General features: G+C 41.1%; 1 protein-coding gene across 5 annotated transcripts in view; it reads left to right on the forward strand.

Moving 5' to 3' along the window:
- LOC144061452 (signal-induced proliferation-associated 1-like protein 2) overlaps positions 1–19,209 on the forward strand; it is a 99,898-nt gene extending 80,689 nt beyond the window's left edge. For 2 of the 5 annotated variants that reach the window (XM_077581939.1, XM_077581940.1), the window contains exons 16-22: positions 781–834; positions 3,057–3,195; positions 7,727–7,946; positions 9,787–9,918; positions 13,567–13,684; positions 15,381–15,456; positions 17,762–19,209. In XM_077581939.1, the coding sequence (XP_077438065.1) occupies positions 781–834; positions 3,057–3,195; positions 7,727–7,946; positions 9,787–9,918; positions 13,567–13,684; positions 15,381–15,456; positions 17,762–17,908 (886 nt within the window). In that variant the 3' untranslated portion in view covers positions 17,909–19,209. The remainder of the gene's footprint in view (positions 1–780; positions 835–3,056; positions 3,196–7,726; positions 7,947–9,786; positions 9,919–13,566; positions 13,685–15,380; positions 15,457–17,761) is intronic. The other 3 variants (XM_077581941.1, XM_077581943.1, XM_077581942.1) reach the window with 2 other exon arrangements.
- The last annotated feature ends 273 nt before the right edge of the window (positions 19,210–19,482 follow it).

The following is a 19,482-nucleotide window of genomic DNA, read 5'->3' on the forward strand; positions in this document are numbered from 1 at the left end:
GTGTGCTTGTGCACAAGATGGAGAAAGAACTGTGATCTTGCATGAGAATAATTGGTTACAGTTGACTTTTACGACTAATGACGATTATGTGCCGTATCTGCCAGACCAATTGCAATACAAGCACCCCCCTCTGTGTAGTGGCCTCCCAGTGTGCATAAAGTCAGCCTGATTGAGGCAGGCAGCTACAGAATAAATACGCTCAATGAAGCCGCCGACTTAATACGCTTGGCACATGTCACTTGTGGTTATTGATCGTTTCCGAGAAGGCGGGATCCCTGTGGACTGCCAGCCTGAGCCTGTAGCGGATCTCGTGTGGATGCCAAGGCGAGATCTACACGCTGCTGTGGGATGGCATATACAGAATAGTCATGGGAAATGCAGAAAAAGGGAGATCAATTATGAAGTGGCTTTGGGGCTTCTTTCAAAAAAAAAAAGTAGGACTTTCCAGGGCAAAACTTTGCTCCAGCCTTTAAATAATTTCATTTACTGTGCAAAATTTGGTCTTTAACAGCTTTGTGATTGATCACATGCGCTGAAGTCATCTTCCGCAGACTTATGAAAAAGCCCCCTAATTCGGTTATCCTCCCCATTGGGTTGTTTATTATTTATTTTACCTTACATAAGCCTGTCTCATGATAAATGGTGTAATATTTTTTCAGATATTGTTCTAACATAACGAAGTTTCTCTAGACCTGCTCTAACACTAGTCGCTATTTGTAATGGCGCTTCTAACTCCGCCTCTTTTTCCCCCCCTCTTCCACTCACTCTTTCTTCTTTCAGAGGAGCTGAAAGCTTGTTAGCACTCCTTCTCAAAATGCTGTCTGAGCGTGCAAGGTACACAATCAGTGGAAATCAACCCTCTGGCTCGAGCTCTGAACCATTGTGAGCCCCCCCCCCCACCCCCATACACGCACTCCCCTCCCGTTTCCCTGACTGCCACATCACTCCCTCAAGATGCTGGCTTGCTATAAGTGGGGGTTAATGACTTGTGCATCAGTGGCTGTGACATTTCTGCTGGATCTCTGCAGAGCAATGTAACAGTGCACTACTGCTCAGCCAAAAGTCCTTGTGTCAGCCAATGCACGGTGCGGTTCCAGCTGGATAACAATAATGTTGGACAAGCTTGTGGTGCGTTAGCTTACTGTCAAGTGAGCACTACAGTCTTTTGTTATTATTTTACAGAGTAATCAGCGGTAGCAGATGTTTTACTCGAAGCTAAAATGAATGCATTTGTAGTTATCCTTAATAAAGCAAAGTTGAACCCGAAACAATTACCGTAAAATCCTATGTATAATACGCACGCATGTAGTAATAATAATAATAATATTTTTGACAGTTAATCCATTATTTTCTTGTCATTTGTTCTTGAATAAACAAGCTTGTTGTTTACTGCTGAAATTGCCAACTTTTCTGAAATGTTGACTAATTTTCACATGAAAAACATGATTTGCATATAGAAGGCGTTTTTCATGGCATGGACATGCTTGAAAAGACAGATACAGTCTCCATGTTGTAGCATAAAGAGAAAACCAATGTCAAAATTTGCATATTTTTAAGCACTTTTGTTAAAAACTTTGAATGTATCAAAAACTGGAGGCAATTCATAAAGACAACTGTCATTTTCGGATTCGATATCAAAATATCCTAAACCAAATTTGTGTTGACCATTGTCAGCAGAATAAAAAAATATGAAGTGTAACTGCTTTTCAATCAAGGTTTAAAACTGTTATTTTCACTTACCAACTGCTTAAATAGTCGTTGAAAGCATTTTAAAATCATGCTTTCCAAAATAATGCACAACCGTTTTTCATTATTAGATAATCATCTTTTCTTTTTTTTAATTTGAATTTCAACCGTATGTTATTTTCCTCTAGAAAAATTTGTAATTGGTTGGAGTCGCCACTTAAACGCTAGCAAAAGCCACTGTTTAAAATAATGATAAATGCGCAAAACAAACATGCGACTTATGCCCGTTTCTATCTGTTCTTCTTTTGCAAATATTGAGAGGGGACTCCGCCGCTGTAGGTGGCGGTATACACCGTAGAGATGTGAGCCACTAGTAATTTAAAAGAAGAAGAAGAACAGAAAGGGACTGCGCCGAGCGATGACGTCGTATGAGTTTGCTTTTGTAATTCTTGATAAACCGTCGCGTTTCTTTGCTGTTTTCCATTTACAAAAATTCCATTAATCGTCACTTTGTTTTCGTCGAAATCCACCCTCTCCAAGCGTAAAAGCTTTTTTTGCAAATTTTGGGCTCTTTTTCGAATTTCTAGCGTTTCCGTTTTCGCTTTTCTTGAACATTTGAATAAAAATGGGTGGATGGAAAGTTGGAAACCCAACTACAGATCAATGTTAACAGTACAGAACAAGGACTAACCGTAAAATATGTTTTAGTGCAAAGTATAGCCCAAAGAATTGCATAATCTTTTAGCAATCGGTTTGGCGTGAACAATCTCCCGCTGTGCAACGCTTAACAAGCGTGTCTATGTGTAAGCATTGCAGCCAGGCACGTGAGTTGTAATTTCCCACTGTAGCGGCATCTGACACTGCCAAGAGCGGTGCTAAGAGCAGTGCTGACACGGTGTCATCCTCACTGGCTGCTCACTTAAACTGACTTCCCCCGAATAGGTCACTCACATCCGAGCGCTCGCTCTAAAAAGCATTTGAATGTCCTCAACCGCCCACAAACCAAAACGTGCCACCTCTTCCCAGTCCTGCAGCTTTTGTGTCTTCCTCCAGTGGTGTCCCAACACTCCTACAGTCCAGTCCAATATTTCTGCACTTCTTTATAGATGTGGTCTTTTACAAATCCTTCTTTTTTCCTCCCCTTCCTCCCTTTCACGGTGCTTGGCTGTGTTCTTCACACATTTCCAGCTCTGCTCCTTCACACGCTGTTGAAGCCTGATGTTGGCATGCCAAATCAGATCCGCCCGAGTCGCCTTGTGTGATACTGACATACTTTCTTGCATAGCCGAACCCGGCCTCCCCTGCAGGATGTGGCTTGCGTGACCCCCCCGCTGATATCTGCTGTTGTTTGCCCTCTGTCTCGTCTTCAGGCAGTTGTATGCACAAGAGGCCGCCTGCCGCCTCAAGGCCGCCGAGCGGGATGGAAAATCATTGCAGAGACTTTCAAAGGAGGAATACCTGAAAAGGATGTTGCCCGACAGTCCGCCAGGAGAAGGCAGGGGTCAAAAGGTGAGGCCACCAACTAGCTTTACTATACATGTGTGCAAATGGAAGCTGTTAAACTTTAACATGAGAAAACACAGCATTGTAAGGATCAAGCACCGATATGAGCAAACACCCCTTAGGCTATTTCCCCGGATTCAAAGCTTGAACCAGAGCAGATAACCTCTAACCACAAAGCAGAGCAAACATCTGCGGCTGCACAACTCCTCTCTCGACATCAGAGCCGTTATCTGCGGTTGTTATTGACAGGTAAATTCAATTTATAACAAAGCCCGAGTCTGCTCTATTGGGATGTCATGGATTAAAGGCGCAGAATGGAATAATGTTTGCTGTTGCTGGGTCCTACAGACTCTATTAATTGCATCATCTCCACCACTCCCTCCTGCTGTCCTCCATCTATTATCTTCCTGGAAGGGACCCTAGAGATGCACAAATGGGTTATTTTTGGATGGCGCTCAATTCTTGCACAAAATCCACTTCCTCTCGTGAGAGGAGGAAGACACAGCCGTGTCCTTGCGCACTGATTACTTTGTCGCGTCTTTACACGCTAGCCTTTTCACTGTAAAACGGGGTCTTTTCTGTTGTGAAATGAACACAGATGCGTCGTGGTTGCTCTTTGTCGTTTCCCTTCGTTTTCCGCTCAATGTCTAAGAAGGGCTCAATAACAAACCCAAAGAAGCCCTGCGACGGGAGTTTAGATTGTAAGCCCTTGTTTGCTCACATCCTGTGCCTGATAACATGTGGGAAAGCAATCTGGGAGGGAGATGCATGCAAAGAGGGCACTGAGCCAGATGCCCAAACGGCTGTATATAAACCATGTAATCCTAATGAATACATACGGCTCTTTTGTTGGGGGGTGAATGTTTTCAATCATCAGCTAGCATGTGAAAGAGTCGCTTTACAGTAATGACAATGTTGGAAAAAACCATTGGATCCTTTCTAATTTAATACAATGTGACGCGATGGGGCCTCTATGTAATCAAGGAGAGTAATGCAGTAAAGGTTAACGCATGTGTCACTTCCGGCGGCCACCCGATGCCATTCTTTGTGTGGGTGAGCAGGTGCGGAAAGATTTTCTTTGGCAGTCACAATGTCCGCCGGGACGTCCCTTCCACGGACAGGCTGGCTATTGTACAGCTGACGTAAAGGAAAGGCCGTTTGCAGCTTTTTCGACCGCACGGCTCCTCTTGTGGGAAAAAAACTGGCGACTGAATAGGTGGTTGTCCGTCACATCCTCCCAAGTGGCACGTCAAAGAGTTCCATATGCCGTTCGTTGGCTTTATCCATTGAGGAAAAAGTCAGATAAATCAGGGGGGGAAATAGGTGGATGGTGATGTCAGGCTGATAAGAGCATGTGCTAAAAAAATGGCCTAAACTGGCCATGGAATGTTTAGCAGTGATGATAACCATTGCTGCATGGAAAAAGCTAAAAATGTCACGTTCGAGATATTTTTTGCAGGATCACGAATCGCCCGTTTTTATGGAAAGTTCTGAACTGGTTAACATCTTGATCAGTGAGAACTGAATAGTGTTTTATTCTGTAGATTTGGACGGGAGAATTTGTAACAACACAGAACCTCGTTAAGGGGGAAGTCAACCCAAAGTATTTTCTTTACAGAGAGTCCTTGAGGAACAGACGAGTTCCGTTCCTACACTGGCGATGTAACCTGAATTCCACTTAAGTTGGATTTCATCTTTAGAGTTGATATTTACATCAAAATACTTCATACAGTAATTTTAAAAAAACACATTTGCGCAACCTGGAAGATGCCGGAACCAATATTTTGTGTTTCTGCACGGACATTCATTGCTGACGCACGGCAACGCGGAGCTAATGGTAACTTAAACACTTTAAAATGGCGTGATTACTGTGGGAAAATAACAAAAAAGAAGGCGCTACGGTCGAAGTCGAAACGAAAATATGTTTTATGCAGCCTCCATACTAGTTTAAACAGTGGTTTAATAACCACAAACGCAATATTAATCAGAAGATTAATATTGTGTTTGTGGAATATGAATTCAACAGCAAAAATCTATCTCAGGGGGGCGGCCATTTTGCCACTTGCTGTTGACTGAAAATGACATCACAGTTGCTCAGGAAACCACCAATCACGGCTCGTCTGTTTTCTGAGTTTGGTCATGTGACGTTTGCAAGCTGAGTTGTGATTGGTCGTTACCTCAGTGACAAAATGGCCGCCCACTGAGATGTCTATACTGTAACTGGTGGATTTTGCTGCTTTATTTATATTCCACAAATGCAATATTATTCATAATAATAATAATGTTAGGCTAGTGGGGGTGAATAAAGCATATTATTGTAAATACAATTTTGAGGTTGACTTCCAATTGAATTTAAAGTCTCTGAGAGCTTCTGAGGACGCAGCATGTGTACACACTTGAATTAGCTGTTTGTTAGCATCTGACTCTATAATACCATCTTTGAAATCGAGATGGCTGGGTGTTGGCTTGCGTGGACGCCAGTCAGCGATGGTTACAGTCAGGACGCTTTAGGCCCACATTTACCCATCTGGCTGACAGCCCTGCATATCATTAGTGGCTACTTCAGATGCCTCTCCAGCAATGTTTATGTAAGCTGAACAGGGCAATGACGGATTGGGTTGCGCTGTGTGGTTTTGCGTGTTGCAAGAGGAGATCCCTGTCAAAATTCTGACCGCGGCCTTGGAACTCTGTATGTATCCATTGTGGAATACAGCTCTGTGAGCAGAAATCCCCTCAGAAGGAAAATGCTTTTCCCACTCTCCTACCGTAGTTGTTTCTAACCTTGTATGGTGACCGCAGCTCTGGCCTCGGAGAGTCCATTCGCAGTCTATTGTGGCAAGCACACACACAAAGCAGTTTGCACAGTATATGCCTTCTAGAGGAAGTATGCGCTCGGCTTAGTAAAATGGTGATTTAGTAGACTGCACTATCGACAGTATCTTGATAAAAAACCTTTGTTACAAGCATCTCAAGAGTGCTGCCAAACCTTTGTTGCAATTTATATTGGAAGTAATGACACCTTTGTATTTTGTTGTCGTATATTTTAGATTTAAGCAGAGTGGAAGTTCTGATTTGTTTATAGAGCAAATTCATTCAAACTGTCAGAATTGTTATAAAATACCTGTAAAGCAAACTCGCGGCCCGGGGAACATTAAAGGTGTCAGTTGATTCAAAATTTTAATCGTAATTAATTGCATGACTTCAATTAACTCACGATTAATCGCAAATAAAGCGCACATTTTATATCTCAATTTACAATTAAATGTACAATCTTTTTGTACATTTCTGTGTTTAAGTTTGAATTAGCTCCGCTCTGCCGTCCGTCAGCGATGAATAACCGTGCTGAAACACCAAATATTGGTTCCGGCTCTTCTGGGTCGCGCAAATATGTTTTTTTAAATTACTATACAAAGCATTTTGATGTAAATAACGACTTTAATGGTGAAATCTGACAGAAATCGCCAGCGTACGAACGTAACTCGGACGTAACTCGAGGACTCCTTCTATCAATGTTCTGATCTTTTATCAATAAGGATTGAGAAAATTGGATTAGTTGTATTTTTTTTTATACTTGATGCGACCCAGACACTCCCAATCTCAAGTGGCCTCCGAAAGTTGAGTTTTAGACCCATGGTGTAAAGGCAATGTTCTAGGTAGAATTTTAACATTCCTAACTAGTTAACAGCTGTTAATTGTAAATCCTAAAACCAAAAAAACTACACAGTAAATTCTGCAAAGTAAATTTGACTGTATTTAGAGTGGGACCAAATAGAGAGAAAAAAGTCACTTGACTTGACTTGACTTGACTCCAGGTTGAGGAAGGAACTCACGACCTTAACCCTGGAGAACCCAAGAACCCTTTTCTTCTTTGGAAAATTATGAATTATACCTTAAATGACTGCTATAAGTTCACTGAACACCAAAATATATGTTTTTTCAATGTTTTTTTCAATTTATTCCCTAATTTAGGATTAGGACGAAATTTGACCCTTTGGGATTTAGGGGTATCATTTCGAAAAATCAGAATAACAAAAACAGTCAGTAAACTATTTAGAATTTAAGAAAATAATCAATCAAATACACAGCCACATTGAACAATATAATTTTTTTGTTTCATTTGTTGCATTTTAGCCATCTTGTCACCACCACTCTGGCTCATGTAAGTGCAATATTCATCCAGTAGATGGCCCCATGCAGGGGTCAGAAGTGGCACTCTGGACTTTTGAAGTTAAATTTGTAAAAAAAAAAAAAAAAAAAAGCTCTTTGTTATTTGAGTAGCAGAATTTATAGGGGCCAAATTTGACCCCGTAGGTTCTCCAGGGTTAAGCTTGGGAGAGAGCTGATAGTTATATTCTATGAAGGAGCTCCGATATGTGTACCGCTTTTCTACTTTCTAATAAGAATTCTTGTTGATTCCTGATGTCATTTCACATCTGTTATCTCCTTAACCACCCGCTGTTGATTAAAGCACAAAGTGTTTTTCGATTCTTGTTGACTTCCTTTTGATAAATTGTTCTTTTTCTTTGTTCCACCCCAGCTGTCTGTGACAGGAAGTCTGTCGCCGCGTCATTCCCTGTACCGGACGTTATCGGACGAGAGTGTATGTAGCAACCGCAAGGGCTCGTCGTACGCCAGCTCCCACAGCTCAATGTTGGACCAAGCCATGCCTAACGACATCCTGTTCAGCACCACGCCACCTTACCACTGCACGCTGCCTCCTCGCATGATCCACAACCAGCCGCAATCCAACCTGAGGAGTAAGTGCAAGCTTGGAGGAGAAGACGCTGATTAATTACATATAAAATGACAAACTATTTACCATATTAGCACGTCCGCCTCCCAGTGCAGAGGACGTGAGATCGAGTCCGGGCTTCGGCCTTCCTCGGTTGAGTTTGCATGTTCTCCCCGTGCCTGCGTGGGTTTTCTCCGGGTACTCCGGTTTCCTCCCACATTCCAAAGACATGCATGGCAGGTTAATTGAACACTCCAAATTGTCCATTGGTGTGATTGTGTGTGGATGGTTGTTCGTCTCTGTGTGCCCTGCGATTGGCTGGCAACCAGTTCAGGGTGTACCCCGCCTACTGCCCGAAGCCAGCTGGGATAGGCTCCAGCGACCCTTGTGAGGAAAAGCGGTTAAGAAAATGGATGGATGGAAAAAAACTGCCACAGTACATTTGCATTTTATGGGCATTAAGACTTTTTAGACTAAGGGCATGTAAACTTCCAAGCACAACTTGGCATGATTAGCTTTTTAGCATTAGCATTTTAGGAGCGAGGGTGTTCAGGGTGTACCCCGCCTACTGCCCGAAGCCAGCTGGGATAGGCTTCAGCGCCCCCCCGCGACCCTTGTGAGGAAAAGCGGTTAAAAAAATGGATGGATGGATATTTACCATAATTGTATGGCTTTGTGCAGGCAAGTCAACTTACTCAAATGTTTGTTTTCAATAGCGAGCCTTGGCTCCAGATGAGAGTCAGCGTTTGGATACTTGTTTGAAGAGCTACTTGTATCAAAACAATTTCACTGGCCCCACCAGAAAAAACACTCCAACAAAACTCCTTGGCATCGCCAGCTAATTGGAAGTGTGTGTTAGGCGGCGTGTTGCCGACAAGAGGCTCGCCGCGCCGTCCGCACCGAGTCGACACCTGTCACTGCTGGCTAGTTTTGCCACGGCGTCCTATGAATATGTATTAGTAAAAAAAAAAAAAAAAAGTGTGATGTGTCCTGCTTGCACCAGTGCAGGTCTTTAAAGCTCAGCTCCGACATGACGTGAACGTGTCCGTGTTTCCATGCTAGCGTGTGTCAGTCGCAGTGCTTCGTTCACTCATCAGTCACTGTCTTGCTTCCCCTCTCTGTCCCTCATGTCTCATTTCCACATTATTCCTCAGCCGTCTCTGGCTGCCGCTGCGAGACTGAAAACAGCTTTTGAGGGGGATGCTTGGCTCCTTAGCCTTGTCTAGCTGTCACCCTGATGGATTCCTGATTGTTTTGAAGGATGGTCGAGAACAGCGGCTCTCGCTTTTTTTTCTGTTGTGAAACAGCCCAATTTAGTCAAATGAATCCCTCAAACTGCTGGCGAATAGAACGGAAGGTTCAGCTCAAGCTCTCTGTCTCTATATGTGCTTCCCATCTCACGCTTCTCAAAATGCCTCTTCGGAATTGTGGCCTGTTGATTGCAGTGGATATTTTTTTTAGAGGCTCGGTCGCAGGGAAGGGCGATATTGATCGAAACATGAGACATTCACTTTGACAGGTTATTTATCGCCTCTCGCAGTGTTTTGGAATTGATATGCAGAGAAATTGGTTTCATGTCAATCCACCCAACGGTCTTTGTCTTTAAAGTTACTTTGCAGTTTGAGACAGTCAGAGTCAATATTGACTTGAATGCCAGATTTTAAACGAGATGTTTAACTAAGCATATATTAAAGTTAGCTGTTGTGGGTATACATCCTAATGAAGTGAGATTCCAATTCCCAACCCCCCCTTATGCCCACCCCCCCCTCTTAACCCTTCACATATGCCCTGCTGCAAATGAATGGGCAACTCCAAAATGAGCCCTCAAGTCAGGCACTGATCTGGGCACCCGCCTGTCTCTGCAGATGAGTTTTGGTTCTCTGACGGCTTCTTGGCAGACAGGTCCAAGTTCAGCGACCCGGGCCTCATGCCCCTCCCAGAGACTGCCACAGGCCTGGACTGGTCTCACCTGGTTGACGCAGCAAAAGCCTTTGAAGGTAACCTGCCTTCCTCAAGCTGCTAGCGCCCCCTAGACAACACCCGCCTTTCCTCTTTTGCTGCTTAGCCTTATATGTTTGTTTGTCTGCAGCCCGCAAGAACTTTCTGTCTTGCATGTGTAGGTTTAGAATAGTTTACTTCTTCCTGTCTCTCCAAAATGTTCATAGAGGCAACCTTTGGGAATTGTTAGCTTTTTACCCTCTGCTCTGGGCCTTATTCTGATTCCTGTCAAGCGAGTTAGCTTGGAAATGGAGCCTATTTTTGACACTGCAAGCCCAACACCGCACTGCTCACTAAGTAATCAGCCTTCAGGTGGATTTTGGACTTCTTTTTTTTTTTTCACAGACTGGTAGTTTCATGAAAATTGGTTGCACAGGGTTTTTTTCTCTGCCAAGACCAAAAATAGTGCTACAGCTGCTATATATGTGGTTTCCTCCCAGACAAATGGCTTTTATAATCCATTAAGCAGAGCACCATTTGCTTAAATTAAATATTAAATAAAAAATTTAATTAAAAAAAGTCCAAATTACTAATATTGATACTGTTCCACTCCTATTCTCTAGGTGTATTAAAATTTAAACAAATAAAAAGAATATGCATCTTTCTCAAACGGAAGTGATGTATCCAGAGGTGGGCGTGACAGTAAATTTTGCCAGTCCATCATTCATCATTGTCAGTCCATCATTATTTCAAGCTGAAACAAACTGTCATCATCAGTCCGTCATCGTTTTAACTGTACTTGGGTGTCACTAAATTACAGTTCATCACCTTGAAAGTTACAGTTTGTCACCGCTGTTTTCGGACCGACAGATCCTTCTCCTTCTTCTCCTTCTTCTTCCTAGTACATCACATGCATTCACAGCTCAAGCAGATTATGTACTCCTGTAAAATGTCTCTCTCGCTCTCTCTCTCTCTCCCCCTCCCTCTCTCTCTCTCTCTCTCTCTCCCCCTCCCTCCCCCTCTCTCTCCCCCTCTCTCTTCCTCTCTCTCTCTCCCCCTCCCTCTCTCTCTCTCCCTCTCTCTCTCCCTCCCTCTCTCTCACACACTCTCTCTCTCTCTCTCCCCCTCCGGCCCCCCACCTCTCTCCCTCTCTCTCTCCCTCCCTCTCTCTCCCCCTCTCTCTTCCTCTCTCTCTCTCTCTCCCCCTCCCTCCCCCCACCTCTCTCCCTCTCTCTCCCTCCCTCTCTCTCTCCCTCCCTCTCTCTCACACTCTCTCTCTCTCTCTCTCTCTCTCTGTGTGTCCAAACAAGAATTGTGTGTCCCAAATCCGAAGTAATTGGTTACAAAATATTATTGATTTAAATAATTTCACCAACATTTAACAGAAAACCACAACTTTTAAGTTTTATATACAAATAAATACACATAAATAAAATATTTCTCTCAAACAAATATTGTAAATTTGTGTTGTACCGGCAAAGTAAAGTGACATTGTCTCCATTAAGTTCGCCTGATTCCGCCTCCCTTAGCCAATCACAGCCGGCGCACTCATTCTCACACATAAATAGTCAATGCAGTCTTCTCTAAGAAACCCCCGTAAACAAACACACACGAGACATAGGTGCATGTTTCGAAACGCGCGTCTAAAAAAAAAAAAGGGACACCGGGATATTGGGGAGATCCGCCGGGACTCAGGACCCAAGGCTCAAAACCGAGACTGTCCCGGTGAAATTCATACTAAAAGTAGCATCCGTTCCTTTTTTTCCCGAATTAATAACAAACTGTTGTCTTCTCAAATTAACCAGAGCGGCTGGTCCCCGTCAAGTGAGAGAGCACTTTTTTTTATTTTTTTTATTATTTTTTTTTTTTCTGGAGAGCTCAGTATTGTTCATTTGATTTGACATGCCATCATTGCTCTCCTTTTTTATTTATTTATTTATTTATATATATATATATATATTTTTTTTTTTTTTTTGTATGTGGGTGAGTATGTGTACGTGCGTGTGTGTGTGCGTGCGAGTGTGTGTGTATTCATTAGTTCACCTAAAACCTATTAAAAAAAATCCCATACTAATAATATAATATAATAATAAATTGCCAAATGCAGAAACATCAATGTAAGTTATCACTCGCTAACAGGCAGAATTAAGTAACCAGAATTAAGTTAAAAAATTCTATATACGTAGACGATGTTTCTATAAATTTTGATATTTGGTTTTTATTTGAGGCAGATATTTTTTCCATTAAAATGTGATTTATGAGGAGGTTAGACCATTGGTCGATATTCAGAGTTTGTTTATTTTTCCAGTTAACAAGAATTGTTTTTTTTTGCGATAGTAAGGGCTACAAGTGTAGATTGAAATTGTTTATGTGGCAAGTCAGTTGTTGTTAGGTCACCTAGCAAACACAAGTTAGGAGATAAAGGTATCCTACAGTCCAAAAAGTGAGAGAGCACTTTAATTGCATTGAAGAAGTGATGATACACGTCATCATTTTTTTTCTCATGGTCAGCAACATCAATTTTTTCTTCTTTTATGATCCTGCTTGCAGAGTATTTCCCATTTGTCACAGAAACGCCAGCATGCCTGAACTCCCTCTGACCCCGAGTCCACGGCTCAGGCAATGTAGCATGTGACTACTCGTTTGTCATAATTAATAAGAACTCCTGATTCGGATTCCTCACTGATACATTTTCTGCTGCATTGCCCTGCAGCAAAGCATTTAAGTGGAATAGAAACAGGGCGAGTGACGCAGAGTGTGACAGGCAGCCCGACCGGACGAAAACGACAGCGTGTACAAATGGAGGCTTGTTGCTGGAGCAGAGCGTGGCTAGAGGCTCTTGTTGTGCTATGCTTATACGTGTATGTCGATTTAACCACCACTGCTCACTTAGACCCGGAGACGCTCGCGCAGGGCAGATGCTCTGGGGCCTTACTACATTTTAACAACAAAAATGTCATTTGCTTCAATTCAATAAGACTTCACAAATGATTATTGCACACTGTAATATTTCTTTTGCAGCGAAATCTAATAGCTACTGTTTGTATACTCAAGTTATACGCTACATTTTTCAAAACACACAAACTGCTTTTCTGTGTCTTTAATCTTTCAAACACATATGCAGAATATGAAGAAAGTATTCATTCATATGTAAATGAAAGCTTGGTGTCCCTTTCCTGGCTCGTCTGAGCATCCACATCCAGACTCAATTAGCTTTTTGTCTCTGACTGGATTAGTGCTACATTAAAGGAAGGGTTTTTCTTAATCTCTCCTGTGAATATGCAGATTCCCCTATCTTGTGTCTCACACCATGAGCGCAGGACAGAGAGGATGCTTACTCAAGAAAAGAGCATTATGCCTTCAGAACTGAGCAGTCCCAAGCAAAACATGCTAAATTTGGCTTTTCCACTGGGATTTGGGGAAGCTTAAGGGCCTGATACGGGAAAAGAAGCATGCCTGATTCCTCTCAGCCCATTAAGAGCCAGACAGCTGCCAGAGGAAAACTCTGAGAGGAGGGGGGGGGGGGGGGGCTGAACTCAACGCTCTGTTTACCACCTTGTTCCATATTGTCTGCCTCCTCCATCGCTCTGTGGGAGAGCAAGAGAGTCCTTTTTTTCCATATCCTCTTCATATTCGGCTTGAATGATGTCAATGTGCTATTTATAGATGAGCATTCTGACCTAATATGTCACCTATTGTGTCTGTAGACCAGCGTGTGGCGTCTTTCTGCACCATGACGGACATGCAGCGAGCCGAAGCACTGGAGCTATCTCGAGAGCTGACCAGACGGGTTGTGGAGGCGGAAGGAGCGGCGTTAGATGCAGCGTACGTAATGACATGAGAAGGGCCGGGGAGGGGGGGTGGGGGTGGGACTAGAATCGACACTTTCGCCTAGGGCACCAAATCACCTAGGGCCGGCCCTGGACATGAGCGTACTGTATGCGTCCAAGCACAAACTGTAAATGACATAATCTCACTTGCAACCAATACTATACTTATAACTGTGTAGTCCATATAAAATGTATTCCAGTATAGTTGTCACAAACAGTGCCCCGCCTATTATTTCTTCTTTTGTTCACATTTATGTCTGCAAAGATACAAAATGAGATTACAAAATATTTTTTATTTTGTTGCTGTCACTGCCCTGCTGATAGTGTTGATGCTTTATTTTTATGTAAATAATTATAATTATAATTATTAATTATATATAATTAGATACAATTATTATAATATTTTTGTTTGTATAGCTCTGTTAACAGTAGTCCCCCTCTTTTATGGAGGACCAAAACTGCCTAAATTAAAAATAAATAAATAAACAAATAAATAAATAAGGTGAAAATAAAAATAGGTATATAAGATATAAAAATATAATTCAAAAATTAAATCCCCAAAATAAATATAAATGGAAATAAAAACAAACAAAAATATTACTATCCATAAATAAATAGATAAAAGAAAAAAAATATATATATAAATAGAATTAAATATCAATTAATTAATAAAAACGCTCAGCTCTCATATTTATTTATTTCATGCTGCCTGGCGCTGTGTCAGGTCGAATTGTGTCTTGGGTTGGACTCCGCCGTTGCAAACTGCCTTTTAATGGTCGAGTGAGCGGGTCGCCAAACAAGTTTGAGTTGCTCGACAACAAGTAGAGGTGATAAGCTCACTCGACCATTGAAAGGCAGTTTGCGACGGCGGAGTCCAACCCAAGACACGCTTAGGACCGCCCCCCTCATTTGAATAACATTTCGTCCTGACAGAGCGTCTGCAGCATGAAATACATAAATGTGAGTGCAGAGCGTTTTTATTTATTGATTGATATTAATTATATTTATATATTTTGTACTTATTTCCACATTAATTTTTATTTTTTTAAATTATTTTTGTATTTAGTATTACATTTATTTTATATATATATATATATATAGAGAGAGAGAGAGAGATATGTTTTATTTCCATTGTATTTAATTTTTGAATTATGATTTTTAATATCCTTTTAAATTTTCACTTTTATCTATTTATTAATTTATAATTTTTTTATTGTGGCAGTTTTGGTCCTCCACATCTTTAGTGGTAAATCCTTCTGCAAAAAGTAAAAGTTGAAGCTCCAAATTAGAGTTTACAACTACTAATCAGAAGAATACTATTCAAGTACTATAATACGCAAATTGGATGTTGCAACATAATACGCAAATAAAAATAGATGAATTCCAATAAGAAACTGAGAAGCAATCTGTAGTACAATAATGTGATAATAATTACTGTATATATATTATATTTATATATTCATGTACAGTGCCATTCCTATCTGCCTATATAGTATTTATTATTCATGTAAAGTTGCCTCATATACTGTAACTCTTATTGTTGTCAGTCCCATTGGCTGTTTCCAAAGATATTTTATGATTTTTTTAATTTTATTTTAGTATGGCATAATTTTTTGTTAATAAAATAATTTGACCATTGCGGGACTATTAGACTGTTTTTTTTATTCTTATTATTATCTTCCGCTCTGTAGCGCCCCATCTACACTGACTGGCAAAGTGAACCAGCTGGAGGTGATCCTCAGGCAGCTGCAGCATGACCTCCGAAAGGTAACTTTGCCCACATCTCATGTATTTCTTCCGCTTTTAAGCGTTCCGTTCCGTTTGCTCTCCATTTATCTCCATGCCAGTCCAGCTCAGAATAGACTCATAAGTGCCCCGTGTGTCTGCACAATAGCAACTTGGCCTCATTCAATAGCCTGCTTTCCTTGCCTCTTTATATAAGGCCTTCATGTATCCCCTCCTCTAATCATTCACTTTTGAGAAATAGGAGGAAGGGCACTTTTATCAAGCTAAAAAGGCTGCTTTGCTATGTTAATATCTGCCTTTAATGATGAAAAGCGTTTGTAATGGCGACACTTTCATCCCCCTCTTTTTAAGAATTTTTAATTATGTACTTCCTCCTTTTAGTGGTTAGCGAGTGTGACTCGCAGGTCTGAGGTTCTAGGTTGAAATCTTGCCTCTGGCCTTCCTGTGTGGAGCTTGCATGTTTTGTTAACTCTTTGACTGCCAGACGTTTTCAGAAAAGGGATGCCGTGGGTGCCTGCCGATTTAAGCATTTTTGACTGATCTTTCAAGGTCCACAGAAAATTATGTGTTTGGACTATGGAAACACACATCCTACCAAATGAAAGATTGGACTCTCATCTTACATCAGAAAAAAAAGTTTGTTTCTACCTTATTCCGTTTTTCAGTAATCAACAATAGAAAATGGTTAGTTTCACCTGTTTTGAAAAAAAAACGTATTTTAACGTCTTTGGCACTCCTCCATAGGATTTTACTAAACGTTATTTAACGTTTTTGGCAGTCAAAGAGTTAATTGAAGATTGTCTATCGGGTTTGCTCTGCCTCTCGCCCAAAGTCGGCCATGATTGGCGTCAGCTCACCCGCGACTCAAAAATGCTGCTTTTGAAAATGGACGGATGGATGCACCTCCTCCATCTTTGTTACCTTCCCCAAAGAGACTTTTTGTCATCAGGATGAGTTTGCTCATGTGCAACTTCCTATCTATCATTTTAAACCAGGAGCGTCAAACACATTTGAGTTCAAAGGCTACATTCACTGCAATTTTATCTCCATCTTTATTTGTCACCTAAAAAGCCATAAATAAGGATTTTTCCAAAATGTCCCCACTTTTTTGTGATCATTTGGAAAATATTCACTTTTATTGATCTTGTTGCAAATCATATGAACAATTTGTAATTTCTTCACATAAAATAAGTGCAAATACAACAATCTATTGAGTCTGTGTTTGAATTTTTAAATGTGGATGGAACATACAGATCAAATTGTCTCTCATATGGTTACCTTATGTAAATCAACTTTAGATCAGGAAATCATTTTTAATGAAATACATTTACACAAACATCTGAAAATTCGGACAAAAAAATAACCCAAAATAGGCCAATTCACTACCACCACATTTTGACCCAATTTTCTGGGTTGTTTGACCCCCCTCAATAAAAAAAACTAGTGTTCTAAACCAGTGGGCCCCAATCACCGGGCCGCGGCCGTGGGTCATTTGGTACCGAAAGAAAAAAAATTGCATTATTTTTATTTTTTTCGAAAATGATGTTTTATTTTGAAAAGTGGCCGGATTCTGTCTGTTACATCCGTCTCACTTGACAACTCTGTTGTTTGTGCGACGTTACGGACACCATTAATAAAGTTGCACATGATTACACAGTGGATTTACGTTCATTATTATTATAGAGAAAATACCACAGTTTTTTTCTTGTCATTTTATTTTGTCTTTATCAGCTAAACCTTTAGATTGGGCCGTGAAAATATTGTCAGACATTAAACCGGTCTGTGGTACAGAAAAGGTTGGGGACCACTGTTCTAAACAACCCACAAATGTTGCTTTGTACAAAACAAACCACAACTTAGTTCAAATTGACCGTCTGTTTTTAGAGTGGATAGTATACACTCTAAAAAAAAATTGTCATAAGTAACCCAATTATGGATGAAAAATGGACCGATCCACTTTATGGGTCAATTTGACCCCATTTTCTTGATTGTTTTATCCAAAATGACCCTTTTTTTTACCCAAGTAAAGGATCTGACCGATATTTATGAGTTGTTTTACACTAAAATACCCATTTCTTGACTCAAAGTAGAGGATCGATCCATTTGTGACCATATTTGGGTTATTTTTTTTTACCCAACTGTTTTTAGAGTGTATAATACTGTTACGAAAGTATTCTTCCAAAAATGTTTCCCCAGAACTTTTTGTTGAAAATCCCCAACCCCCCCCCCGCAGATGTACCACACAAATCTCCAAACAAACTAAATTTTTAATCATCAACATTTTTAAAGTGCTCTCGTTAACCTTGTTCACGTCGCGTGTGTTTAGGAGAAGGAGGACAAGGCGATGCTACAGGAGGAGGTTCAGCACCTGAGGCAGGACAACATGCGACTACAGGAGGAGAGCCAGACGGCGTCGGCTCAGCTCAGGAAGTTCACCGAGTGGTTCTTTCACAGCATCGACAAGAAGCCCTGAGATGGCCACGGACGTATCGGAGGCTCCCGGGCCCGTCCACAACACTTGTGAATGAGAATGAGGCCTCCTCGCGTTCTGTATGTGACATTAAGAGTTTCTCCATCACGCCAGCTGAGACTACTCCTGGGAAATTATTCCCTCATCTCCGGCTGCAAGGGAGGAATTCTTCCACCAGATCCTCTTCCAGTAGTGGAATGTAAAGCTCATTTACTGTAGTCAACTTGTAACCTACCTACGTACTGTATGTCACGTCAGTCTACTGTACCTGCAGCTGGGCTCGGCTCGGCACGCTGTCGCAGCTGCTTGGGGACGAGGATTTCATCAAGTGGTACACGCTCAAGGGGAATCGACCCCTGGGTGAAAAGTACAGCTGAAGAAATAATGAATGTACCTCAACTTGAGACTTTTTGAGTTCCCCAAGTGACTAAAAAGGGGTTTTATTTGCGCCTTTTTCTTTCTATTTCAACTCGACTCTACTTTTTGTTCCCTCAGTGTTGTGATGACGTGTCACATTTCGGCAGCAGTTTTTGACGTTCAAAGGTGCTTTTCTCCCCTACACGCCATTGTCGGTAGTCTCCATTCACTGTCGCACTGTCCTAGCAATAACAAGTTGTAGTTATGAAACTGTGTTAGGAATCAAACTATGAAGAGGTTAGCACAAACATGAAGCAGTTGTGGGTTTGAAAGCAGGAGATTGTGCCTAAAACTCTTGGGTGTAAATCGGATTGTTTCTCTTTGGTTTTTCTAAACACATGCCTTGTCTGTGGCTCACTGATAGAAACGTGTGTGTGTGTGTGTGTGTGTGTGAGAGAGAGAAAGAGAGAGAGAGAGCGTGCCTGTATGTAGTTTATCGCGTTCTTATGCAGTGGTTTTCAAGAGCATTAGAGCAAGCAGCAGTGAACCACAATTACAATGCCAAATGTGTTTATTTCTGTACATATCGGCCACAGAAGTGTCTTGTATTTAACACTGTTATTTAAGCTTATTTAACCTAAAGTTGTTTATTTTATTATTAAGGGTAATTGATTTTCTTTTTCTGCACTAAGGAGAGATAAAGCTCAGTGTATGTTGTAAAGTGCGTATGTAGCTGGGCAGGGCAAAAAAAACAAAACAAAAAAACTATATATTTAAATATATAAATGATGACTTTGGAGATTCCAACATTTGGATGCTGCTAGAATACAGTTTGCTGGTTTGTATGCTTTTAAAACATGTTGCTCTGTCTCTTTCCCGGGGAGGGAGAGACAACTGGATGTTTTGTTCTGTTTTTGTTTTTTTAATAAATGTAGATGGAAATATTTCATTTTTTGCCATTTGTTTTATTAATGTATTAACTCTTTGACTGCCAAAAACGTTAAATAACGTTTAGTAAAATCCTATGGAGGAGTGCCAAAGACGTTAAAAGACGTTTGTTTGAAAACAGAGGTGAAACTAACCATTTTCTATTGTTGATTACTGAAAAACGGAATAAGGTAGAAACAAACTTTTTTTTCTGATGAAAGATGAGAGTTCAATCTTTCATTTGGTAGTATGTGTGTTTCCATAGTCCAAACACATAATTTTCTGTGGACCTT

Source organism: Vanacampus margaritifer, chromosome 12 (assembly GCF_051991255.1).
Source record: "Vanacampus margaritifer isolate UIUO_Vmar chromosome 12, RoL_Vmar_1.0, whole genome shotgun sequence".
NCBI lineage: Eukaryota > Metazoa > Chordata > Actinopteri > Syngnathiformes > Syngnathidae > Vanacampus > Vanacampus margaritifer.